The sequence below is a fragment of the Phycodurus eques genome, chromosome 2 (assembly GCF_024500275.1).
Source record: "Phycodurus eques isolate BA_2022a chromosome 2, UOR_Pequ_1.1, whole genome shotgun sequence".
NCBI lineage: Eukaryota > Metazoa > Chordata > Actinopteri > Syngnathiformes > Syngnathidae > Phycodurus > Phycodurus eques.
Genome location: NC_084526.1, coordinates 5,865,478 through 5,890,307, shown reverse-complemented (window position 1 = coordinate 5,890,307; position 24,830 = coordinate 5,865,478). Strand labels below are relative to the sequence as shown.

At 41.1% G+C, this 24,830-nt stretch overlaps 1 protein-coding gene across 11 annotated transcripts in view; it reads left to right on the top strand.

Annotated features, from left to right (window-relative positions):
- Positions 1–24,830, top strand: part of herc1 (HECT and RLD domain containing E3 ubiquitin protein ligase family member 1) — a 178,279-nt gene that overhangs the window by 57,188 nt on the left and 96,261 nt on the right. For all 11 annotated transcript variants that reach the window (XM_061664969.1, XM_061664935.1, XM_061664952.1 and 8 more), the window contains 5 exons: positions 1–121; positions 1,514–1,565; positions 9,641–9,912; positions 22,469–22,684; positions 22,830–22,950. In XM_061664969.1, the coding sequence (XP_061520953.1) occupies positions 1–121; positions 1,514–1,565; positions 9,641–9,912; positions 22,469–22,684; positions 22,830–22,950 (782 nt within the window). The remainder of the gene's footprint in view (positions 122–1,513; positions 1,566–9,640; positions 9,913–22,468; positions 22,685–22,829; positions 22,951–24,830) is intronic.

Sequence of the window (24,830 nt, the reverse complement as noted above, 5' to 3'; positions counted from 1 at the left end):
GAGCGAGAGTCTGAGTGCAGAAAGCCGTTCAGTGCAAAGCAGTCCTAGCTACAGGTTGATGAAATCAAGGAGTGAGTCTGACCTCTCTCAGCCTGAATCTGATGAAGAAGGATATAATCTGGTATGTCATAATCTGTTGCACATACATAATGTACCATAGGCGTAATTTATGGGGGGACAGGGGGGGACATGTCCCCTGCACTTTTTCAGAGGGCAGTTTTGGTCCCCTGCAGTTTTTTACTCTCCAAAAAACAATGTAACACGATAATAAACGGTGACTCGACAAGCACAAGGATCACGTAGAACCCCCGCCAATTACAGCAGTACATTGGTCAACACCTGTAGCGGCTTGCCCAATCATTTAGCTTAAATGTTTTAACAACTGACATTAGATCATCAGTTTTCCCTGCCGGCCAAGAGCACCGCACTGTGCAACAAGTCTCGAGGAAGCAGAACACTTTTGCATGTGTGAGCGCAAAGATAGGCGAGTTTCCAGATCCCTGTAGAAAAATCACTGACATGTTTGTGAGACACCCACCACCACCTTGGACCGTTCCCCTCAGTCCTGAGTCCGCTGTGACTGAGAAACAGGTGAAGGAGCAGGAAAGAGCTGAGCAGGACAGCCAGTGGCAGAGGACAGTGACAGCCAGGAAGAGGGTGAGGGAGGGCCAGCAAGGTGAAGCTGAAGAAATAATTGGAAGCAGAGTTCATGATCAGGCACTCATGTCTGTAACATGTCTGGTATGACCTCTTTGTCTTTAAAAGCCTCTAGGCAAGTGCTTCTCAAACGTTTTACCCCAATATCACGTGAAAAAATAATTGGCTCTCCAAGTACCACCATAATGACAACATTAAATACAGCAGCGTAAAATGAGGCACAGGTTTTATTCCTGTAAAGTATATTTAATATTGTAAATCCCTGTAACATTATGCACTGTTGAAACCTTACACTCTGTGCTTAAATATAGAAATAAAAAACTATACTTAGTAATTCAATTAAGATTTTTTGCAAATAAAAATAAGGTACAATTTTTATTTAGCTAAATGTTTTAAAACTAAACATTTCTAAATAATTAAATGCAAATGTGTTGTACTGGATTTAAGCGGGGGGGTGGGGGAGGTTAAGCCACTGCTACATCATGCACAGTTTGAACATTTAATTCAGTGATTCTTTCACCAACTACTAGAGCACAGTTGTTGATCTCAAAGCCCGGGGGCCGGATCTGACCTGTCGTACCACTTTCTGTAGCCAAGTAAAGCAATTAAAATGTGTCTACTTCATGTTTCCTGCAAAATTGGTTTGTTCGTTTCATGATTTTCTTTTTTTTTTTTTTTTAACTTTTAAACGATATTATAAGATGTAAAAACATGTGTCCTTGTCCCCCTACTCCCCCCTCCTTTTACATCACCGTTACGCCACTGTAATGTACACAATATTAACATATTGCTGTGCTTATACATAATGTATTTTTTTCGTGTGCAAATTAAAGTATACCTTTTTTTTTTATATCAGAGTGGAAGAAGAAATGTTGACCTGGACTTGGTGTTCTCTCACAAAAAAAGAGGTAAAGATAAGTGTTTTACATAAGTATATTTTTCCTTAGAGAATGTCACTTTAAAATTCACTATGCCGTCATCTTCCCTTGCTTGCTAACGAAACATAACATTTTACCCAATGCTACCTAATGGTCTCAGCATTCAGCCACAAAGAGCATAGAAAATTGTTTTGCAGGAGTTGATTCAGCAGTTACAACTCTATGCCTGCCGCTGGTCTAACGTTGCTAGTTCACCTCTGAACAATTTATACAAAATGGGTGTCATAAAAGTGACTAAATTTGGTATATGAATGTCTTTGTAAAATAATCTAATGTTGCAAGTTTGCATTCTGTATCGTAAATTACTCTTGTCTCTCTGTCTTTTGATACCTGGATGGATAGTTTATTTGCTTCTTTTGGGGCAGTTGAGGCCCAAGCACAAGAGGAACTGCAAGCACGCAAACAATGGCATGTTTCTTTCTCTTATTAGCTTGACTCTCCATATCTTTGAAGCACCTCCCATTAATTTAACATTTTCCATTCAGGACATGTGACAGCGAATGGTTGTTTGTCTATATGTGCCCTGCAATTGGCTGGTGGCCAGTTCAGGGTGTACCCTGCCTCTTGCCCAGATTCAGCTGGTACAGGCTCCAGCACGCCCGGGACCTTAGTGAGGATGAGTGGTGGAAAATGAATTGATGCGATTGACTTGTACTGATTTCAGTATTAATTGTAATGTGGGCGACATGACTCGTGGTAAGAATGGTCATCTCCCAACCCAAAGGTTTTGGGTTCGATCCTGTGCCTTTGTAATCATGTTGAAGTGTACTTGAGCGAGATACTGAACCCCCAGTCACCTCTGATGCTGCATCATCAGTAGGTGAATAAGGAGCTATTGTTTAAGCACTTTGAGTACCGTATTTTCACGACCATAAGGCGCACCGTATTAAAAGGCGCAGTCTCAGTTACGGGGTCTATTTCTGTATTTAACATATACATAAGGCGCACCGTGTTATTGGACGCAGGCATGCTAAAACATACGCTAGTTTAAAACATATGGTACCGTGCATGCACGCTAAAACAATGTTTTTAAAAAGGCAGCGGGAGCAAAGTGAGTTCTGTTGTACTTTATTGAAGTATTTAACAATGTACTCACATTATTTTATGATCAATCCTCATCCACAAATCCATCAAAGTCCTCATCTTCTGTATCCGAAATGAACAGCTGGGCAATATCTCAATCAAACACACCAGGTTCGAGTCAGTCTCGTTGCCGTGCGAAAGCTAGAACAACAGTGCAAGCAGACAGGTTAGCCCCAGCATCCACAATCCATTCACAAATTGTGGCGTAACTCGCCCGGCGCTGCCTCCTAGTCTTAGTAAAGCTGTGTTCGCCATCTGTCATCCGTTGCTCCCACGCCGCTCACTTCACTTACACGGATGTCCAACGGTTCGTCAAGCCTCCCGGGATGATGGCAAGCCCCGAGTTATTGCACTCAGTTGAATGGCGACTTGAGATGCTTGTCCCGGCTTTTCTTTGCTCATTAATCCATTGCTCGAGTTGGTCTTCCAACTCCGGCCACCTCGCCTTGTTTCCGCGTTTTGTTGTTCTTTTTTTTCCCGCGGAAACTCAGCTTCGTCTTCTTGACTTGGCGAAGTTCATTTTTCTGCTTCCTCCACTTGCGAACCATGGATTCGTTGATCTTGAATTCTCTCGCGGCTGCTCGATTCCCATATTCCTCTGCGTAACTGATACCTTGCAGTTTAAACTGTGCTTTGTAAGCGTGTCTCTTCGTAGGTGTCATTTTCGGGGGTCCTTAGGCAAACCGATGTTTTGCACAATGCACACCCCGGTAATGCTCACAGTCAGTCAAGCGGTTTACTTTTTTTTTTTTTAAAAACACCCCAGCGCTATATGCCTACTGGGGGTGTGGCTTTAGCATCCGACTTCACGCACCCTTCCCCTGTCCTCAGCCACGTCCACTTTTCCTCTGTGTAAGCAGCGTGTTGGAAATGGTTAAAAAAAACAAAAAAAACTCAAGCGGCGCGCTCATCACAATAACATTTATAGATGTTGGAACTCGGTGCACACATAAGGCGCCCCGTCCATTTTGGAGAAAATTTAAGACTTTTAAGTGCGCCTTATTGTCGTGAAAATACGGTACCTTGAAAATTAGAAAAGCGCTATAGTGAAAGCCCATTTGCCATAGTAAGTACACTTTGCTTCGAAGAACCTATTTACAAGCATTATTTTGTTGACCATGTCTACCATTCTCTGACATTGTCATGATGGCAATACAGACCATTATTTTCATGCTCCACACAGTTTCAATGTTCAAATCTATAACAAAGCACTGTCGTTGAATTTGAATCAGTAAATGCAAACTGTATAGAAAGGTGATGCCGGTAGCACGTTATAGAAGTAACACGTTACTCCAAAATTCCGCCATTTTACTTTCCCCCGGAGAGTAATCAGACTACAGTTACTTTTTCAAACCAGACTGTAAAAAACACCGTCCAGTCATTCAATAGCCTTTTACCGTTTACCGTCAGACCGCTGATTTTTCAATAGGCGGAAGAAAGCAATGGGGAGGTGATTGTTGATTCTACAATGCACAGTGACGGTGCAGTACCATAAAAGTGCAAAGAAATGCAGGATTTCCCTATTGCCACATTATTTGTTATTTTCCTTTGTAAAAAGTGTATTTGATTGTTGTTACTTTTTTATTTACACATGAAAAATACAGTTTTACTGGCGTGTTAAGTGCGGAATCCATTGTGAGTTAATTATTCATACCGAAGTGCGCGGTCATAAATCGGTCATGGAGGTTAAGGACTGACTCACTGAAGGATTTATAATACTTAAATAATATTTACAATGAAAAGTGAGAATTTGCAACTTCGTCTGTAGTCCGGACTGTGAGGTGGACTGTCCGTCACGTAAGTAAGTGCTTCTCCCCCCTCAATCACCCACAGATTTGCTAGTTAAACAGTTGCGTAATCTTGTCCCCTCGTCTTGCTCTTGGCATCAAAATTACGATGGTGGGAGCAATGGTTTGTGTGTGTGTATGTGCACACACACACATACACACACACAGTTGCCTTCATGGACCACAATCAGCATTTATCTATCAGTTAAGAGTCTTTAGAGAAGTGTATCGAGAATGGTGTGCTTCTTTACGTTTAGGTACTTACTCTACTGTGTTGGCATGTCAAGTCTGCACTAAGTTGCTAATTTAATGTGGCTTCAACTACACTAATGTTTAAGTTATTGTTTCATGTTGATGATGATCTGTAATTTGTGTGGTGTACATTATCAAGTAATGGGTACGGTTAAGTTAATGCTTTTTTTGTACTGTGGATAAGTGATATTCCTGCCACTTGGAAGCTGCTGAAAGTAACTAAAAAGTTACTTTTTTCTAACTTAGTTACTTTTGAAATCCTCTGCATTTTTTGGCCATTTCCGGTAGCCGTTTTTCCTTTCCTTTCCGTAACAAGGAACAAAGCAACAACAATGGCGACCGTGGAACAGTGTCTGCTAGAACAAATGGACCTAGATGACCAGATGATACGTTTAATTATGCTGCAAAATCGATTGAGTAGGCGGTGGCGTAGATGGCATGTAGAACCAAGGGCCACACTGAGTTCGTCATCACAGCATGTGACTAAAACTGACCAATCATGAGAGCTGATCTCCACGACGTTCGACGCGTAGCAAAAAGTTTTGACATATGCGCGGCAAGCTACGCAGACGGGCCGCGCGGGGCAATTCGTCGGTCACGTGATGCAATGCGGGCGTTGTCGGCCGCCCAACCGTGGGTGCATAAAGAGGCCTTAACCCATACCACGTCCACCAACTCGCTTTCCAGTTTGTATGAGGTTTTTTTCCCGAAAAATGTCTTTGGACCACATCTTACATGTTCTGTTACTAGCAAACCAACGATTCAGCTTTACAGAGCATGACAATCTAAAAGGATAGTTCTTTATTTTGAATAACATTTCCTTGCCTTTCTGATAAAAGGTATGCACTTAAAAAACACTTACAAGAAGGTACATGAAGATAAGGTGATGACACTTTAGGATGTGGTTTTTGTAGGAGTTTGCCACGCATTCAAGGTGACATAGAGCCAATGGCGCCTGCAGCTGCAGTTTTAATCAACAGTGCATTCTGTAAACACTAGATCATATATGCCAAACTCAGGCCCGGGGGCCAAATTTGGCCCACGATGTAATTATGTAATTACATCGTAATTATATTTGACCATATCAAGACCATATCAAATGTGTATTAGAGCTGGCCCGCCAGTATATATAGCACATGCACCACTAATATTCCAAATCCCAGAATGCTTTGCTCGTGTGTTGGACCGGCGAGCGCTCCTTCCCTTTCTGTTGCAGTCGTTAGCAACTATGCTACCAGTCTCCTCGAGCAAATTTACACTTCCCCTTCCCAAAAATGGCCAAACCAAAGATGTAAAACGGTTAACTTCCAAGACAAGTGGGAGGCAGATTGTCTGTTCAAAGTAAAAGACAGACCTGTTTGTCGTGTGCGGAGCAACGTGGCTGTAACAAAGAATATAACATAATTGATTATTGATTGATTCATTTTTTTTTTTTTTTTTTTTTTTAATGCTGCCCTTTATCAACTCCTATGCAGGCACTGTAAATAGAAGTTTGGACTTCTATTGAAGGACATTCTTATTTTTTTTGGTTGTTTTGTTGTTGGCCTTTGAAAAAAGATTTACATAAAAAAGAAGTAGTTTGAGATAGATGAAGAGACAGAAGAATTCATGTTATCTATTTAAATACAAAACAACAAATACCACTTTTATCGCATATTTGATTTCTCGTGTTTATAACATTAAAGTTTGTTTATTCCAGATTCAGTGTTTAAGCAAAATTTTAGTTTGTTGTCATATGATAAACTTTAACTCTACATTTATGCAGAGAAGGGAAACATGCACATTGCAGTGATTTTTCAATAAATATTGAGTTTGGCCCGTGACGTTGTCCCAATTTCTTATTTTGGCCCAACGTGAATTTGAGTTTGACACCCTGCACTAGATTGTTCTTTTATGAACTAAAGGGTATCAAATCTTGAAAGTTCAATTTTAAGACTGCATTATATTTTTGTAAAATTCCATTTTAAGGCTGAATTATAGTTTTATTTTTGTTGTGTAATTGATTGAAAGTCTATAGTCAGTCTTTTTTTTTCACACCAATATTGCTTGTTTCAGTATGTATTTTTATATGACAGTCTACACATGAACATATTTTAGTCTCCTTTGGATGTTAGTTACTTTTCACACTGATTTCTCTCATTCCTTATAAAAGAAAAATTTATTTGTGGAATAATTAAAAAGTCAAGGAAATCCTCTCTACTGACATTGTGACTTCAGCGCTTTCAGTGGTGGTGTGGAAATGGAAATATTGATTACTTCACAACAAATACTGGAGAGCAGCTGTCCCCAGCCTTTGTGGCGCCATGGACCGGTTTCACGGGAAGCTGCTGGAAGTACATCCTCTGCTGGGCCTTTTTGAGGATGGAGTTGATGTTGGTCTCCCACTTCAAGTACAGAGAGACTGTAATTCCCAAGAACTTGAAGGTCTCTACGGTTAACACAGGGCAGTTAGACAGCGTGAGGGGGAGCTGTGGCAAAGGATGAAGTGCATGATCATCTCTACAGTCTTAAGCGTGTTCAGCTCCAGGTTGTATCGGCCGCACCACAGCTCCAGCCGCTCCACTTCCTGTCGATAACCAGACTCTTCACCGTCTTTGATGAGGCCGATGACTGTGGTGTCGTCTACAAACTTTAGGAGTTTGACAGCCGGGTGCGTTGAGGTGCAGTCGTTCGTGTAGAGAGAGAAGAGCAGCGGAGAGAGGACACATCCTTGAGGTGTCCCGGTGCTGGTGGTGGTTGTGGATGTGGTGGTGTCCCTCAGCCTCACCTGCTGTGTCCTGCCTGTCAGGAAGCTGTAAATCCACTGGCAGATAGCAGGTGAGTCACTGAGCAGGAGAAGCTTGGAGGAGAGGAGTTCGGGGATGATGGTGTTGAACGCAGAGCTGAAGTGCACAAAGAGGATCCTCATGTAGGTCCCTTCGCCGTTGAGGTGTTCGAGGATGAAGTGCAGTCCCATGTTGACTACGTCATCCACAGACCTGTTTGCTCGGTAGGCAAACTCTAGGGGGTCCAGTATGGACCTGTGACGCTCTTGAGGTGGTCCAACACGAGGTGGTCAATGGACTTCATGACCACAGATGTCAGGGCGACAGGCCTGTCGTCATTCAGACCTGAGATTGCAGGTTTCTTGGTGACTGGGATGATGGTGGAGCGTTTGAAACAGGATGGTATTTCACACGGTTCCAGAGATCTATTGAAGATCACTGTGAAGACTGGTTTCTAGCGCAATTATACAGGGCTCTATGCCCACTTTGATAGGCATCCTCTTTAGCCTGGCGAAGTTGCTTAAGTTTGACAGTGAACCAGGGCTTGTTGTTGTTGAACATGCAAAATGTCTTTGTTGGTACACACACCTTCACAGAAACTTATATAGGATGTGACACAGTCTGAATATTCATCTAGGCTGCCAGTTGAAGTTTCAAAGATACACTAATCTGTGCAGTTAGAACAGTCTTTACAGGTCCACTTCTTAACTGTTTTCACCACAGGCTTTGCACATTAAAGTTTTTGCCTCTATGTTGTTTTTGCCTGTATGTTGGTATTAACTATCAGACTAGCCCAGGGCTGTGCGGGGTATAGCACGGTATGCTTCATTTAGCGTGGTATAGCAGCACTTGAATGTTGTTTTACCTGGTAGGACAGTGTGTTGCTTGTATTTAGGGAGTTCGTGGTTGATTTTAGCTTTGTTAAAGTCTCCAAGAATAATGAGGGGTGAAGCTGGGTGCTTTTCGTTTACTTTTTCAGCGAGCGTCAGCAGTGCGGCAATCGTTTTAGTTTGAGGAGGAATGTCGACACCCGCGAGTATGAATGAAGCAAAGGAGTAGAATGACTTACAGTTTAAAAACAGGGGCTCCAAGTCCTGGCTGCAGTGTGTGTTGAGCTCTGTGACGTCAGTAGACCATTTTTCGTTGACATAGAAGCATATCCCGTCATCTTTTGTTTACCCCGATAATTCCGTGACGTGGTGTGCCCGGTCTATTTGGAAGCCCAGAAGCTTTATGGCACCATCGGGATGTGTTTTCAAAGCCATATCTCCGTGAAGCACAGGGCGGTGGAATGTCCGAAGTCTTTACTGGTGGTCTTTGTGAGAAGATGAAGCTTGTCCATTTTGTTGGGTAGGGGGGGTAGATTTGAGAGGTGAATCAACGGGAGCCTCTACTCCAGCTTGCTTCCCTCTGTGGCGTCGCCTTCGCCTCCAGGGCCTGTAGACCGCGTCCGCCCCACTCGTGAGTAACTCAGAGGAAAAAACTGAGCGGATTTGTGAAATTTGGTGAAAGAAATTCCGGGGTAGACTCCCTAATGTTTAGCAAGTCTTCCCTTGTGCAAGTGAGTTGCATAATGCCTCCAAAGACGCACAAATACATAGACAGTACGAGAGAGCACGTAACTGAGGCGACCACACGGTTAGGCGCCATCTTGAAGCGCCGTCTTTCCGAAGAAACTCTCCATAGATGTTTGTCTTTTACTCATTTTGCTAGCTTGTGGGCTTTCTTTTTTAATATACAATGTCACGTGACTGAGACGAGCGGTCTGAAGTGTACAGAGGCACAGGCGGATTTTTAAAAATAAATTTTCTTTGGGACGCTGATGATCAATAAAATATTTTTGGGTCAGTTTCTGTGTGGTCAGAAAAAATGACCCAGGGACTGGTACCAGTCCACAGCCCGTTGGTTGGGGACTGCTGCTGAATAGCATTCTGTCCTCAGCAGAATTAGACATGCAGTGTACCCATTATAAATGAAACCATTTTGGGTGATGAAGGCATGTTTAGGCATGAACAACCAGAATTTGGGAGTATGATGAACCTTTTCCTTTGGAATAGTAATACTTTGCACTGAAATTGATATGTGGTTCAATCATTCATGAAACAAATTATATTTTGAGTATTTTCTCCTGAAAGCATTCTTCTCTTCACTTCCTTAGGTCTACTTCATACCTCCCCAGACTCACTGGCTGAGTCCTGGTTTCGTGCAAAACTTAGCCGTCAGCGGAGCTACAACTCAGCATACTCCTATGAAGAATCAGACCTGGACCTGAACCACTCTCTTGGTATTCATGCTCTCATTGACAATATGATGAGCTTCATCAATGGAGATGTCGGCCTGACTCCAGCATTTAAAGAACCAGAAGAAAGCATGTCAACCAGTCCACAGGCCACTATCCTGGCCATGGAGCAGCAACAAAGCAGGGCAGAGGTGAGGGATTGACTTATTTATGCAGTGCTGTAACATTCCATATTACACAGCATACAGTATTTTGCAATGCTTTTGGACAGAAAAAAAAATTGGATATTGCAAAAAATCAATGGCGTTCCACATTTTGAATTGTGTCATACTATTTTCTTTATGGACAACTTGGAATTTTCAGTTTCGGACATAATTAATATAATCATATTGCTGTGTAAATATATTCATTGTGCAAAATGAAGAAACAATAAGCCCCCCTTCTCCGCATTTATCAATGACGATATTTTTCTCATCCCTTAAAAAAATTGGAAAAAGCAATGCTCAGAAAATAAGTGAAGACAAGGCTCTGTTCTTATTTTTATTTTCCTTCCTTGTGCTCCATTTTATGTCTATTTAAATGCCCAATTTATCGGGCTGGGCATTGTTAACACATTCACTGCCATTGACGGCTGTAGAAGTCAAATATCCATGTTAACTGAGAAGGCTCGCAGTTAATGAGTTAAGAACCTCATGATTTGATTCTATTTTCATTCTTTAGGTTGCGATTCGATTCAATATCGATTCTTTAGGGATGCAATTTGATTCGATATTGAGTTAAATGTTCCGATATTGAGTGAGTAAGGGTAAAAATACACATAATTAAGAGTACATTTTGACAGTTTTGAAATATTTATTTTTGATGCCATGTAAAAATGTCACATTTTTTAAGCAATAAAACATCTAAAAATTAAAATTGTCATAACTTTTTTGTATATATAAGTACAGAAGTAAAAAATATGGCAGTTGTGAAAAGGTAAAGTGCATGTAAACTCCAATTGTTTATTTCGTTTTAGAAATCTTTGTAAAAAAAAATGCACAATAACTTATTTGTTCATATGGAGTACAAACGTTAATACATGATGACAGCACTGTATTGAAAAAGTAAAATGCATGTATACGTGAACAACATTACTTATTAGGGTTACTATTATTTTTTTTCAGGGTATTTAAGTAATACCTAAAGAACTAGTTTGCGGCATTGTGAGACAAGCTAGTACCGGAACTTCGTCTTATTTATTTATTGCATCTGTCAACAAGTTGGCTATATTGCTCCCTCCCTGTGTGATCCTGTGTAGGGGGCTCTAGTCTGCAGAACATTTGACATGAATCCCCACACGTTAGAAATGAAAAGCTGATAGTGATATACGTATGGGTCAGTCGCTCTTTGTCAACTTAAATGACTCCAAAACCGCTCTTAACTCTGTCCAATGGCATCGTTACGCCTATTTTAGGGGGGCTTCAGTCCACCTAAATTGTTCTTAAGCCCCCCTAAATGATATGGTTGTTTATTTTTTTATTTCTTTTTTACAATTATTTTAACCCAAATGAATTATTGAATAAGTGGTGAAAAACCACTAATAATTCTTTTTTGGATTGGTTTCCCCCAAAAAAGAAATGAGGATGACAAACCGCAAGTATGCAGGTTTCCACTCGAATTGACGAGCTACTTAGTAGTAGCATGGGACTTTCTGCTATTAGCTGGGAACCGGAGCAAACAAATGTAAATATCACACAAATATAACCCAATTAATTTGAATTTTTTATTTATTTTTTTGTCCTTATCTATAGTGGGTACGGAAATATTCAGACCCCCTTAAATTTTTCATTCTGTTATATTGCTGCCATTTCCTAAAATCATTTGTTGTTTTTCCCTCATTAATGTACACACAGCACCCCATGTTGACAGAACAAAAACGGAATTGTTGACATTTTTGCATATCAAAAAAGAAAAATTTAAATATCACACAGTATTCAGACCCTTTGCTGTGACACTCATATTTAACTTGGGTGCTATCAATTTCTTCTGATCATCCTTGAGATGGTTCTACACCTTCATTGGAGTTCAGCTGTGTTTGATTATCCTGATTGGACTTGATGAGGAAAGCCACACACCTGTCTATATTAGACCTTACAGCTCACACTGCATGTCAGAGCAAATGAGAATCATGAGGTCAAAGCAACTGCCTGAAGAGCTCAGAGACAGAACTGTGGCAAGCCACAGATCTGCCAGAAGGTTAGAAAAATATTTCTGCTGCACTTAAGGTTCCTAAGAGCACAGTGGTCTCCATAATCCTTTAATAGATGGGACGACCAGAACCCTTCCTAGAGGTGGCCGTCCAGCCAAACTGAGCAATCGGGTGAGAAGAGCCTTGGTGAGAGAGGTAAAGAAGAATCTGAAGATCACTGTGGCTGAGCTCCAGAGATGCAGTCGTGAGATGGGAGAAAGTTCTAGAAAGTCAACCATCACTGTAGCCCTCCACCAGTCGGGGTTTTATGGCAGAGTGGCCCGACGGAAGCCTCTCCTCAGCAAGACACATGAAAACCTGCATGGAGTTTGCTAAAAAAAAAAAAAAAAAAAAACACCTGAAGGACTCGAAGATGGTGAGAAATAAGATTCTCTGGTCTGATGAGACCAAGATAGAACAGTTTGGCCTTATTTCTAAGCGGTATGTGTGGAGAAAACCAGGCACTCCTCATCACCTGTCCAATACAGTCTCAATAGTGAAGCATGTTGCTGGCAGCATCATGCTGTGGGGGTGTTTTTCAGCTGCAGGGACAAGACGACTGATTGCAATCGAAGGAAAGATGAATGCAGCCAAGTTACAGGGATATCCTGGACGAAAATCTTCTCCAGTGCTCAGGACCTCAGACTGGGCCAAAGGTTCACCTTCCAACAAGACACTGAGTCTAAGCACACAGCTAAAATAACGAAGACGTGGCTTCAGAACAACTCCGTAACGGTTCTTGGATGGCCCAGCCAGAGCCCTGATTTAAACCCAATTGAACATCTCTGGAGAAACCTGAAAATGGCTGTCCTCCAACGTTCACCATCCAACCTGACAGAACTGGAGAGGATCTGCAAGGAGGAATGGCAGAGGATCCCCAAATCCAGGTGTGGAAAAACTGCATCATTCCCAAAAAGACTCATAGCTGTATTAGCTCAAAAGGGTGCTTCTACTAAATCCTGAGCAATGGGTCTGAATACTTATGGCTGTATGATATTTCAGTTTTTCTTTTTGAATAAATCTGCAAGAATTTCAACAATTCGTTTTTTTTTCTGTCAACATGGGGGGCTGTGTGTACATTAAAGAGGGAAAAAAAAGAACTTAAATTATTTTAGCAAATGGCTGCAATATAACAAATATGTTTTATATTTTCTTTGTATCGAGTCATTTTGTTGCAGCTTTTTAAGATCTTTTGTCCGACTTGATTTTGTCGGGACGGATTCTGTTTATTTCTTGATCAGTGAAAATTAACCAAAAATTTGTGATTAGCCGCAATTAATTCATGATTTAACAATGGGGGTAATTTTAACTTTTTCACACAGGGCCAGGTGACTTTGAATAGTTTTTTTTCCCCCTTAATCAATGTTATCACCATTGGAAAAACAGCATTTTAATTTCACAGGTTATATTTGTCTAAGATTTACGTTTGATGATCTTAAACATTAAAGTGGGGAAACTGCAAAAATCTTAAGAATTTGAGAAGGGGGCCAGTACTTTTTCACCGCACTGTAATTGTTTCCACCAGCAGTAATGAAGAACCCAGATCTATTGTTTGGCTGTTTACAGAAAGATGGAGGTTATAGAGTCAACTTTATGCATGAATTCACAGAATGAAACAAAAGCTGACCTCCTTCACGTGTACCTGTCATCAGTGGATAAAATAATCTTCATAATCACTCCTCCACCCAAATTGAACTGTAGGAATTAGGATGGTTAAGAACAGAGAGGTCCCAAGGGAGTGATGAGAGTCTACAGGATTTCACAGTATAAAGCCATTTGTGATGCAGTCCAGAAATCATATGGAGCTCAATATGGATATGAAATATGAAACATTTCAGTCAAGGGGCATCATATAAGCCTTCTTTAACTTGAAATTTTATTTAGGAGAGTATTGATTAGAAAGTGGACAGCCAAGAGATAAATACAAGCCAAATTAACCTGTCCCAGATATTTTCAAGACATTACTTTATTTGATTTATAAGTAATTGAGTAATATTTTTCTCCAACCATTTGAGTCACATCTTTTCCTTTCAGCTTGTCCCGTGAAGGGTCGCCACAGCGTGTCATCCTTTACCATCTACTGTAAGCCTATCTCCTGCATCCTCCTCTCTAACACCAACTGCCCTGATGTCTTCCCTCACTACATCAACCAACCTTCTTTTTGGTCTTGGCTTAGGCAGCGCCATCCTCATCACCCTTCTACCAATATACTCACTCTCTTTCCTCTGGATGTGTCCAAACCATCGACGTCTGCTCTCTCTAACTTTGTCTCCAAAACATCTAACCTTGGCCGTCCCTCTGATGAGCTTATTTCTAATTTTATCCAACCTGGTCTCTCCTAGAGAGAACCTCAACATCATTTCTGCCACATCCAGCTCTGTTACCCGTTGTCTCTTCAGTGCCACTGTCTCCACCCGTTCCAACCTACTTAGACTCGTTTCTTCACTTCCTTACCACACTCACCATTGCTCTGGACTGTTAGCCCCAAGTATTTAAATTACTTGCTATCTCTTCTCCCTGTATCCTCACTCTTCCCCCTCCACCACTCTCATTTATGCACATATATTCTGTCTCACTTCGGCTAATCTTCATTCCTCTCCTTTCCAGTGCATGGGTCCACCTTCCTAACTGTTCCTCCACCTGCTCCCTGCTTTCAGTGCAGATCACAATGTCATCTGCGAACATCATGGTCCACAGGAACTCCAGTCTAACCTCATCTGTCAGCCTATCCATCACCACTGTAGGGCTGATCCCTGATGCAGTCCCACCTCCACCTTAAACTCCTCTGTCACAACTAGAGCACACCTCACCACTGTTCTGCTGCCCTCATACATGTTCTGTACTATTCTAACATGCTTCTCTGCCACTCCAGACTTCCACATGCAGTAGCACAGTTCCTCTCTGGGTACTCTATCATAGGCTTTCTCAAGATCTACAAAGACACAATGCAGCTCCCTCTGACCTTCTCTGTACTTTTCCATCAACATCCTTAATGCTTCTGTGGTACTCTTTCTAAGAATGAAACCATACTGATGCTTTCAAATACTCACTCCTGTCCTGAGTATTGCCTCCACTTCTCTTTCCCATTACCTCATTGTGTGGCTCATCAACTTTATTCCGATATAGTTCTCACAGGTCTGCACATCGCCCTTGTTCTGATAAATGGGCACAGCACACTTCCTCCATTCTTCAGGCATCTTCTCACCCTCTAGAATTCTGTTGCACAAGCTGGTCAAAAACTCCATAGCCACCTCTCCTAGATGCTTCCATACAGACAGCAATGTCATCAGGACCAACTGCCTTTCCACTTTTCATCCTCTTTAGTGCCTTTCTAACTCCCCCCTAACTAATAATTGCTACTTCCCGGTCCACCACACTTGCATCTTCTGCCCTTCTTTCTTTCTGATTTTCCTCATTCATCAACTCCTCAAAGTATTCTTTCCACCTATCCAGCACACTACTGGCACCAGTCAACACATTTCCATCTTTATCCTTAATCACCCTAATCTGCTGCAGATCCCTCCCATCTCTATCCCTCTGTCTGGCCTACCTCTATAGATCTTTTTCTCCTTCTTTAGTATCCAACCTGGCATACATGTCATCATATGCCACTTGTTTGGCTTTTGCCACCTCTACCTTCGTCCGGGATTGCGCCTCCATGTATTCCTTTCTCCTCTCCTCAGTTTTTTCAGTTTCTTTACTTGTATGATTTCCTGTACTTTGAGGTTCCACCAACAAGTTTCCTTCTCCATTTTCCGACCATAAGATACAGTACACCAAGTACACTCCTGCCTGTCTCTCTGATCACCTCGGCTGTGGTGGTCCAGTCTTCTGGAAGCTCCTCCTGTCCACCGGGAACCTGTCTCACCTCTTCCCGAAAAGCCGCACAACACTCTTCCTTTCTCAGATTCCACTACATGGTTTGATGCTCTTCCTTTGCCTTCTTAATCTTCCTCCCCACCACCAGAGTCATTTCACACACCACCATCCTATGCTGTTAAGCCACACTCTCCCCTACCACTGCCTTACAGTCAGTGACCTCCTTCAGATTCGTCTGCGCAAGATGTAATCCACCTGCGTGCTTCTACCTCCGCTCTTGGAGGTCACCCTATGTTCCTGCCTCTTCTGGAAGAAAGTGTTCACTCCAGCCATTTCCGTCCTTTTTGCAAAGTCTCCCACCATCTGTCCCTCGAGGTTCCTTTCCTGGATGCCGAACCTACCCATCACTTCTTCATCACCCCTGTTTCCTTCACCAACATGTGCATTAAAATCGGCACCAATCAAGACTCTCTCTCTGTCTGGTATGCTCAGAACTACTTCATCCAGCTCCTTCCAGAATTTCTACCTGTGTTGGATAGCCACTAATCACATTATACATCCATCCATTTTCTGAGCCGCTTCTCCTCACTAGGGTCGCGGGCGTGCTGGCGCCAATCCCAGCTGTCATCGGGCAGGAGGCGGGGTACACCTTGAACTGGTTGCCAGCCAATCGCAGGGCACATAGGAACAAACAACCATTCGCACTCACAGTCATGCCTACGGGCAATTTAGAGTCTCCAATTCATGCATGTTTTTGGGATGTGGGAGGAAACCGGAGTGCCCGGAGAAAACCCACGCAGGCACGGGGAGAACATGCAAACTCCACACAGGCGGGGCCGGGGATTGAACCCGGGTCCTCAGAACTGTGAGGCTGATGCTCTAACCAGTCATCCACCGTGCCGCCTCATATTATACAAAACACCCTTAATTTCAAGTTTCATCCGTATCAGTCGATCTGATACTCTTTTCACCTCCAAGAAATTCTTAGCTAACTCTTCCTTTAAAATAACCCCTACTCCATTCTCTTCCCATCTACAACATAGTAAGATAATTTTTACCCTGCCCCTAAACTTCTAGCCTTACTGCCTTTCCACCTGCTCTCGTGGACACACAATATATCAACCTTTTTCCTAATCATCATGTCAACCAACTCCCGAGCTTTTTCTTTCATAGAACCAACATTCAAAGTCTCCACATTTAGTTCTTGACTCTGTGCTTTCTTCATTTCGTTCTGCCAAAGAACCCGCTTTCCACCTCTCCTTTGTCTTTGACCCAGAGTAGCTGCATCTCCACCGGCGCCGGTAGCGGACGTTGTTAACCCGGGCCACGACCGATCCGGTAGGGAATTCTTTGGATGAACGCTCATATTTGTTTGGCAAAGTTTTAAGCCGGATGTCCTTCCTGACGTAACCCTCTGCATTTATCCGGGCTTGGGACTGGCCTACAGTTTGCACTGGCTCGTGCCCCCCATAGGGCGACATTAACGATTTTAGTCACAGATGTGCCAAAATATATCTGCGACTTCAAAAGTATCTGGGAGCAAACAGTTATTGTGTTGTGAGCCAAAATCATGTAATTAACCTCGATATTGATGTCATTGTTTCAATTGTTCATATTTAGTTTGAGCATCATCATCGCGATGTATCTGTGCGGAATAGTAACATCACAGGGTCTGGTGCGATGTTGGTGTGGTGTCATATACAGTGAATCAACTAATATTACTACCCCAATTCCAATGAAGTTGGGACGTTGTGTTAAACATAAATAAAAACAGAATACAATGATTTGCAAATCATGTTCAACCTATATTTCATTGCATACACTACAAAGACAAGATATCTAATGTTTAAACTGATAAACTTGATTCTTTTTAGCAAATAATCATTAACTTAGAATTTTATGGCTGGCTGCGTTTCGTATTTCGCTCTTCAGAATGAAACTAGGCAGGCACGCACGCAGCAGCTTTGTGAGAGCTCAAGGTGCGTTCAGGGACACTGCATAAATGGGAGTGATTGTGTTGTTTTGATTGTAAAAGATTTACTACTAGGAGAATTATTATTTGTATCAGAATGCTTTACTTAAAACACTACAATCACAGTGATAATATGGAATTTTTGTTTTGTGATATAAGAATAGATAAATTATTTTGTTAATGTAGTCAGACAGAGCTGCGAGGAATGCAAAGTTATCAATGTCCTTTCACCATCGTTCCATTCATACTGTGTTGCGTGTTTTTTGTTTGCACATTAAGGACAAAAGTCCTGTTTTTATTTTAATTTTTCATTTAAAAAAAACACCAACAAACAAGTTTCCTCATGTTTCTGAGATTGTAGGGTGCAAGCTGCAGCTGGCTACTCGTGTGGACTGAATGGGTGGCAACAATGGGGAAATTAAATGCCAGTATTTTGAGGGTAATAGCCCGTCAGCAACATACAGTGTTGTGAAAAAGTATTGGCCCCCTTCTCAAATTCTTATAGTTGTGCATAGTTTCCCCACTTTAAGATCATCAAGCAAATGTAAATACAGTGAAGCAAAAAAAAGTATTTAGTCAATTGTGCAACTTCTCCCACTTAAAAAGATGAGAGAGGCCTGTAATTTTCATCATAGGTATACCTCACCTATGAGAGACAAAATGAGGGAAAAAAATCGAGAAAATCACATTTTCTGATTTTGAAAGAATTTCTGAGCAAATTATGGCGGAAAATAAATTGGTCAATAACAAAAGTCTATCTTAATACTTTATATACCCTTTGTTGGCAATTACAGAGGTCAAATGTTTTCTGTAAGTCTGTTGCTGGTATTTTGGCCAATTCCTCCATGCAGATGTCCTCTAGAGCAGTGATGTTTTGGGGTTGTCGCTGGGAAGCAGACTTTCAGCTCCCTCCAAAGATTTTCTATGGGTTGAGATCTGGAGACTGGCTAGGCCACTCCAGGACCTTGAAATGCTTCTCACGAAGCCACTCCTGTTTCCCGGGTGGTGTGTTTAGGATCTTTGTCATGTTGAAATATCCAGCCTCGTTTCATCTTCAATGCCCTTGCTTTGCTGATGGAAGGTGGTTTTCACTCAAAATCCCACGATACATGGCCCCATTCATTCTTTCCTTTACACCGATCAGTTGTCTTGTTCCCTTTGCAAAAAAACAGCCCCAAAGCGTGATGTTTCAACCTCCATGCTTCACAGTAGGTATGGTGTTCTTTGGATGAGTTTTTACCAAAAAGTTCTATTTTGTTTTCATCTGACCATATGACATTCTCCCAATCCTCTTCTGGATCATCCAAATGCTCTCTGGCAAACTTCAGACGGGCCTGGACATGTACTGGATTAAGCAGGGACACGTCTGGCACTGCAGGATTTGAGTCCCTGGCGGCGTAGTGTGTTACTGATGGTAGCCTTTGTTACTTTGGTCCCAGCTTTCTGTAGGGCATTCACTAGGTCCCCCCATGTGTTCCTGGGATTTTTTGCTCACCGTTCTTGTGATAATTTTGACTCCACGGAGTTAGATCTTGCATGGAGCCCCAGATTGAGGGTGATTATCAATGGTCTTGTATGTCTTCCATTTTCTAATAATTGCTCCCACAGTTGATTTCTTCACACCAAGATGCTTAGCTATTGCAGATTGTCTTGCCAGCCTGGTGCAGGTCTACAATTTTGTTACTGGTGTCTTTTGACAACTCTTTGGTTTTGGCCAGAGTGGAATTTGGAGTGTGACTGTTTGAGATTGTGAGCAGGTGTCTTTTATGCTGATGAGTTCAAACATGTGCCATTAATACAGGTTAGTGGAGGACAGCCTCTTAAAGAAGTTACACATCTGTGAGAGCCAGAAATCTTGGTTGTTTGTATGTGACTAAATACTTACTTTCCACCATAATTTGCTAATAAATTCTTTAAAAATCAGACAATGTAATTTTCTGGAATTTTTTTTGCCCCTCATTTTGTCTCATAGGTGAGGTATACCTATGATGAAAATGACAGGCCTCTCGCATCTTTTTATGGCACTGTAACCCAAGTGCATAATAAATTCTTTAAACATCAGACAATGGAATTTTTTCCACCCTTATTTTGTCTCATAGGTGAGGTATACCTATGATGAAAATGACAGGCCTCGCATCTTTTTAAGCGTGAGAACTTGCACAATTAGTGGGTGACTAAATACATTTTTGCCCCACTGCCAAATATAACCCACATGAACTTGAAATGCTGTGTTTAAATGGTGATTTATTAAGGAAACAACAAAGTTACCTGGCCCTGTGTGAGAAAGTAATGGCCCCTAAACCTAATAAATGCTCGGGCCATCCTCAGCAGCAACAATTGAAATCAAGCATTTTCTATAACTGTCAATGGGTCTTTCATATCTCTTTGGAGTTATTTTGGCCCACTCTTCCTTGCAGAATTGTTTTAATTCAGCGTAAATGAAGGGTTTTCGAGCAAGAACAACCTTTTTAAGGTCACACCACTTCATTTAAATCAGATTCAAGTCTGGACTTTGACTAGGCCACTCCAAAACCTTCATTTTGTTTTTTTTAAGCCATTCAAAGGTTGGCTTGCTGGTGTGTTTTAGATTATCATGCTGCAGAACCCAAATCAGTCTGAGGTCACAAACTGATGGCTGAAGATTCTCTGTCAGGCTTTTCTGTTAAAAAGCAGAATTCATGATTCCATGAATCACAGCCAGTTGTCCCGGTCCTGAAGGAGCAAAAGAAGCCCAAGACTATCACACCACCACCACCATGTTTGATTGTTTGAATGATGTTCTTTTTCTGAAATGCTGTGCTACATTTAAGCCTGTTGTAATGAGACACACACCTTCCAAAAAGCTCAACTTTCATCTCGTTTGTCCATATATTATTCTCCCAAAAGTCTTTGGAATTATTCAGATGTTTTTTGCAAAAGTAAGATGAGCCTTTTTTCTTTTTGGTCAGCAATGGTTTTCACCTTGGAACTCTACCATCGATGCCATTTTTGCCCAGTCTCTTCCTTATTGTTGTCATGAACACTGACCTTAACAAGGCAAGGGAGGCCTGCAGTTCTTTAGAAGTTTTCCTGAGTTCCTTTGTGGTTTTTGGATGAGTCATTGCTGTTCTCTTGGGGTAATCTTTGTAGGCCGACCACTCCTGGGAAGGTTTACCACTGTTCCATGTTTTCTCCATGTGAGGATCATGGCTCTTCCTGTGGTTCGCTGGAATCCTAAAGCTTTAGAAATGGCTTATGTCACCCTTTCCAGACTGATAAATGTCACTTACTTTATTTTTCGACTGTTCTGGAATTTTTTAGGATAGTGTCATTTTGTTGCAGCTTTTTTTTTTTTTTTTTTTTTTTTTTTTTTTGTCCGACTTGACTTTCTCGGGACAGATTCTGTTTCAGTGATTTCTTGATTGAACAGGTCTGGAGGTAATCAGGGTTGGGTGTGATCAGTGAATATTAACCAAAAATTGTGATTAGCCACAATTAATTCATGATTTTATAAGGCAGGTAATTACTTTTTTTTTTTTTTTTTTTTTACACAGAGCCAGGCAACTGAAGTTTTTTACCTTAATAAATGAAATCATTTAAAAATAGCATTTTAAGTTCACTTCAGTTAGATTTGTCTATTTACATTTGTTTAGCCATCTTAAACATAAAAGTGGAGAAACTATGCTAAAATATAAGAATTTGAGAAAGGGGCCAGTACTTTTTCATGGCACTGTAACCCAAGTGCACTAAAAATGCTGTTTTTAAATGGTGCCACCATTCAAAGTGCCTCTGATTAACCCCAAATAAAGTTGAGATGTTATAGTAGGCTTTACGGCAGAAGCTGTGGTCCTCCGGGAGCGGCCACATAATTTAAAACAGTTCCCAGGTATTTTACTAAAAGGTCTCTGATATCCCTCAATTAAAATACCCAAACTCCATTTTATATTTATAAAGAATTTCAACATAAATTTTTATCTCACAAAGTGAAAGGTCTGCCAATCAACACCCGTCGCATTGGGTAGTGGAGGCCATTCTAGCGGCTTATGAGAGCCATGGGCTGCTGCCCTCTGATGGTTTGCAGTATAATTTCACTGGAGGAATCAGGTATGGTTGCTTCACAGGCCCTTTTTAAGTGGGTTTTACTGGGAGACATCTGCGTAGCTGTTAGCTGGTCCTCTCAAATGTTTGGAAGGGACTTCCTTCATTTGCACATTCGGTCCTCAGCGTGGGACTGTGTTAACAGAGATGTATTTGTTGAGCATTCAGAGCATGCAATTCAGGTGTAGCCCATAATGTTTGTCCCATAGTGAGAGACAGAAGGTTTTTAAAAAAAAAAAATAATAATAATCTCAGTTCTCTGAAAATCAAGTGGAGTCTCACATCCTTTGCGTGGTATGAGCACATGGAAGAAATTCCCCTTGGGAATGCTGTTGAGGTGCCACGCAGCTGCCTTTAAGCCTCTTTTATGTTGTGGGTCAAATTGATCAATTTTAAAGCTAAAACAATTGTTAAAAGTAGCTTTTCAATACAAAACTTACTGTATGCTTAGCTAAGTGTTATCAAGGAATTTCAATGATTGGTTACGCCAGAGGTTGCTTCACAACCTAATTTTACAATTTGGTCCTGATGTCAGCCACCCTTAGATCAATATGATGCTGTACAATTGATAATTTAGAAAATAAATATGGGGTAGGCACATACATTGCCCTATCAGTGTCCTCTTTTCTAATGTAATGTTTTGTGTCTGCAGCTTAGGTTAGAAGCTCTCCATCAAATTGTGGTGCTGATTGCTGGTATGGAGGAGAAGGGCTGTCTCCCAGGAAACACAGATCGCACTTGCAGTGCCTTCCAGTCCTCGTCCCTTCTCACCTCTGTCAGGTTGCAGTTCCTGGCTGGTTGTTTTGGCCTTGGGACTATTGGCAATGGAGGACTGAAGCGAGAGAGTGCGCAGCTGCATCATTATCAGGTATGAGACTTTGCAATCTAACTGTGATTTGGAGAAAGGCGGTTTGGTTTTGGTGAGCAAGGTTATATAACATGAACATTTACAGTATTCAGCTGGATTTTGAATTGAAAGCTGAAACCTTATTAAAATATTCCATTTTTTACAGGATGGTGTAAAAACGGCTAAAAGAAGCCTCCAATTGGAAATTCAGGCAGCAGTTCATAAGATTTACCAGCAACTATCAGTAACACTGGAACGAGCGTTGCATGCAAACAAACACCACATAGGTAAGATCTAAACAATTTAAATCTATGTATACTTACGTATGTGTGCTATCTATGCCTTTATTCAGTGGTCTTGGGTTAATCCAACCACCAGGCTGCGGACCCATATTGGCCTTTTGGTACCGGGTTGCACAGAGACTGAGACAGTCTGAATCTGATAGTTTTGTTTTTAAAGTCAGGTACATGTACCTGTGCCTCTGTGCACGTCAACCTGCTCGTCTCCATCACGTGGTAAGAAATATACGATAAAAAAAAAGTTAGCCCAAAAGCTCGCAAAAATGAATAAAAAACACATCTTTGGAGAGCTTCTTTGGAAAATAAAAATGGCCAAATGATGACACAAAACAAGAGCCAACAACTTCCAAGAAAAAGAGAAACGGTGCATTTAAGAGACAATATTATTGGAGAAAGAACTAATGCGTATATTGGAGAAACAACTACAGTACAGTAAGGCTTAACTTTGGCCCAGTTCGATGAGGTCATGAGCAACCACTGTGGTATGACTGGTACGAAACATGTTCAACTCAAGGGTGAGAGCCGCCTATCCCTAGGGTAATGGCTATCCTTGTATATGAGATAAGATGTCTAAAATGACATTTGTAAAGATATATAAACTGTGCTTTGAGTAAATGAATTGAGTCCCCACTCTCACAGCCACCGTATCATTATTTTCCACAACAGTATCAGCAGATGTACTTAAAATAAGGGTTTATCACTGCAAGAGGTTACCGGCAGGGCTGCATGATTATGGCCAAAATAATAATCCGGATTATTTTTTATCAATATTGTAGTCACGATTATTTCTCATGTTAGAGAAAACTCTTTATTATTCTTAATCTTTATTTTAACAAACTATATGTAACAGTTTTCAGCGCAAAATGAATCTTTAAATAAGATGATCGATGATGATAAATAAATGTACCCAAAAAATTATACTTTACCACTGGCTGTGAATTTGAACTAAATGGAACCAAATACAGTTAATGCATAAAACGCAATATCATTAGGCTGTAAGCACAAACTTTTCATTTGAAAATCCCAGTCAACATAAAGCAAAGCAAATTTATTTATATAGCGCATTTGATACGCAAGGTAACTGTGCTTTACATGATTAAAAACATTTAAAACCAAAGAGAAAAATTGCTTATAAACATTTAAAACAAAGAAAAAAAAATAAAAGTACAATTAAAACAGCATACAGTGCAAGAAATATCATTTAGAAGTAGAAATGCTCTGAAAAGCATGAGAAAAAAGAAGTTTTTAACCTGGATTTAAAAACATTCACACTTCGGGTTGAAGTCACTTCTGTTGGCAATTTATTCCATTTGTGTGCAATATAATAGCTAAATGCTGCTTCACCATATTTGCTTTGGACTCTGTGCTCCACTATTTGACCTGAGTCTGTCAATCTCAGAGCCCTACTGGGTTTATATTTCATGAGCATTTCTTTCATGTATTCAGTACCTAAACCGTTTAGTGATTTATAAACCAGTAGCATAACTTTAAAATCCTTTCTAAAGCTGACTGGAAGCCAATGTAAAGACTTTAGAATTGGAGTAATATGGTCTGACCTCTTTGTTCTGGTCAGAACCCGAGCTGCAGCATTCTGAATGAGATGCAGCTGTTTAATGCTCTTTTTGGGGAGTCCAGTCAGAAGACCATTACAATAGTCAAGTCTACTGAGATAAAAGCATGGATGAGCTTCTCCTGGTCTGCTTGACACATGCAAGCCTTCACTCTGGATATGTTCTTCGGATGGTAGAAGGCAGTTTTAGTAATTGATTTGATATGACTGGTCCGAATCTATCAGAACACCAAGGTTTCGGACTTGGTCTTTGGTTTTTAAAGAGAGTGACTCCAGGTATTTACTAACTCTTTTCTTT